Source organism: Helobdella robusta, assembly GCF_000326865.2.
Source record: "Helobdella robusta unplaced genomic scaffold HELROscaffold_70, whole genome shotgun sequence".
NCBI lineage: Eukaryota > Metazoa > Annelida > Clitellata > Rhynchobdellida > Glossiphoniidae > Helobdella > Helobdella robusta.
In genome coordinates, this window is record NW_008705399.1 from 426,348 (window position 1) to 428,674 (window position 2,327).

At 31.0% G+C, this 2,327-nt stretch overlaps 1 protein-coding gene across 1 annotated transcript in view; it reads left to right on the plus strand.

Moving 5' to 3' along the window:
• The window catches only part of HELRODRAFT_194215 (hypothetical protein), a 6,680-nt gene extending 4,702 nt beyond the window's left edge, over nucleotides 1-1,978 (plus strand). The window contains exons 12-16 of the mRNA XM_009031180.1: nucleotides 131-263; nucleotides 471-567; nucleotides 724-892; nucleotides 1,217-1,356; nucleotides 1,495-1,978. Of these exons, the coding sequence (XP_009029428.1) occupies nucleotides 131-263; nucleotides 471-567; nucleotides 724-892; nucleotides 1,217-1,356; nucleotides 1,495-1,609 (654 nt within the window). The 3' untranslated portion in view covers nucleotides 1,610-1,978. The remainder of the gene's footprint in view (nucleotides 1-130; nucleotides 264-470; nucleotides 568-723; nucleotides 893-1,216; nucleotides 1,357-1,494) is intronic.
• Nucleotides 1,979-2,327: the final 349 nt, after the last annotated feature.

Consider the following 2,327-nt stretch of genomic DNA (forward strand, 5'->3'; position numbering starts at 1 on the left):
ATATTTTTGAATTTATCAGTTTTTAATATTCTTCTTATTTTAAATCATTTTTCATTATTAGTTTGTGTAAATTCATGCTAATTTTATGTTAATTTGCCTTAATTTTTAAAACCTTTCCCTCGCAAAACAGAGCTTATCTCAGAAGCACAAAAAGTCATCAGCCAGTAGATGCACACGTCTGATGATGTCACTCTTTGTCATCATCTGTCTATCTGTCATCATTCTGTTATCATTTGATGTATATCACCATGGCTCTACTATGGGTCCGTTGTTGTTGTTGGACTGTGATCTTTGTTGCTGTTGCAGTTGTTGTGCTGTTGATAATGTTCTGTTGTGGTTGCCGACATATTGGATATTTTGTGTGATGTTTTTGTTGCTGTTTTGTGTTGATGTTTTCGGGGCTTTCGTTGATGTTATCTTTGTCGTTGTTGGGTCGCTAATGACATTAACATCATTAATAACATCAACAGAATCCCTGACATACAAGAAGTTATCAGAAGCCGGTGTCATTAATGCCATCGATTACTTGTATAAAAATGCCAGAGACCATTTGCAAGTTGCTCTCAAGTTGGTTGTCGTTCTCTGCTGTTGATATTGTCGCATTATATTGTCTTTGGCTATCTTCAAGTTAGCAATAATAACGACGGAGCATTTAAAACGGCAAGGCATATCATCCCATTCCCACTAAAAATTCATAAATTAAATTAAAAAACCAAACAATAGGTGGATTTCAGACAACGTTCCACAGCATCTGGAGAGAGCCCTAGAACTTGTGACGCCCTATGTGCAGTTGTTGCTGAAAAAAATAGCATTAGCGTTTGATTATGCTATGGACAAAACTACTAATCAAAGATTGTGGATGGTAGAAATGTTTCACTATGCTCACAATCAGGTATATTGATTGATTGGTTGGGTGGTTGATTGATTGAACCAAGTGTAATTGGTTGGCTAGTTGATTGATTGAATGTTTTATCATGTGGTTTCAAAGGTTACTGGATTAGTTGATATAACGAATGATTGCCAGATTAGTCGGTCAACTGATTGATTGGTTCGTTAGTTGTTTGATTGATCGATTGGCTAGCTGATTAATTGGTTTGTTTTCAATATTTTTTGTTGTTTGAAAATAGTTTTGAAGTTATAATTACAACAATTATGAAATAATTATTTAAAAAAATGGTATTTATTATATATTGAAAAACAACTTTTTCCACAACAGCTCATCATATACACACCTGGATTGTTTCAATGTCTGGAGTGGGTATGTGAGCACGCTATCAACATGGCCAGCCTGATGTTTGATAACATCTGTAGGCTCGTGGAATCCATCTATAAATATCTGTCAAATGATGTCTTTGTGTAAGCTGATGTTGTTTGTCATATAGCTAATGATAATAATAATAATAATATGAATAATTCATGAAATCGTAAAAAAATTTTATGCATAAATATTTGAAACAAAAAATGTTTTACTCTTCATCACTCACGCTCCCTCAGTGGACAGCTATCTCCACAAAACGTGAAAAATTCATTACTGGAGCTGTTGAAACTGGCACAGAATAGCATTCAATCTGTCATTGTTTGGGTCCAAGAAACTGCTTATAAGAAATGATTCATTTTAATTATTATTCTAATAATTATTATATATTATTATTATTTCTAAATTATTTAGTTAAGTTTAATAAAGTCCGTTCACTTTGGTGTTTTATGCTGTGTATGTGAGGGTTAGTGACTTATTGTACTGATTCACTGACTGTTACTATATATAAAAATTACTGTTTACAAGTAATTCGTTAAGTAAAATTAATTAAGTTTAATAGTTAAGTTAATTAAGGATGGTCAAAATATTTTCTGAATGTTAATTAATTTATTTTGTCATACTGATTGAATTTTAATTAAGTTTTGTTTACTAAGTTGATTGATCTATCAGTTTCCTCTCATATTAAGTCTGCAAACTTTTGTTTCCGAACGAAATTAAAAATAATTTCCTTCTGTCTTCTACATTCGACGAACGCTCGTAAAAACTTCAATGGACTCTACTCTTATTATTTCAGTCAAACTGAACGGTCCATGTGATGTACAAACATAAGTTGGATTCAATATACGTATAAATATGTGTATAACTTTAAACCGTTCCTAGTTATTCTACCCTTATTCTATATATATATATATATATTTATATAGATATATATTTATGGTGTACAAACATACTAAAAAAGGCTTTGACTTCATTGAATGGAAACCTTTTTACTTGCGATAAAATAAAACAAATATATATATATACATATAGGAGATTTATTTATATATATATATATATATATAGATGGTGA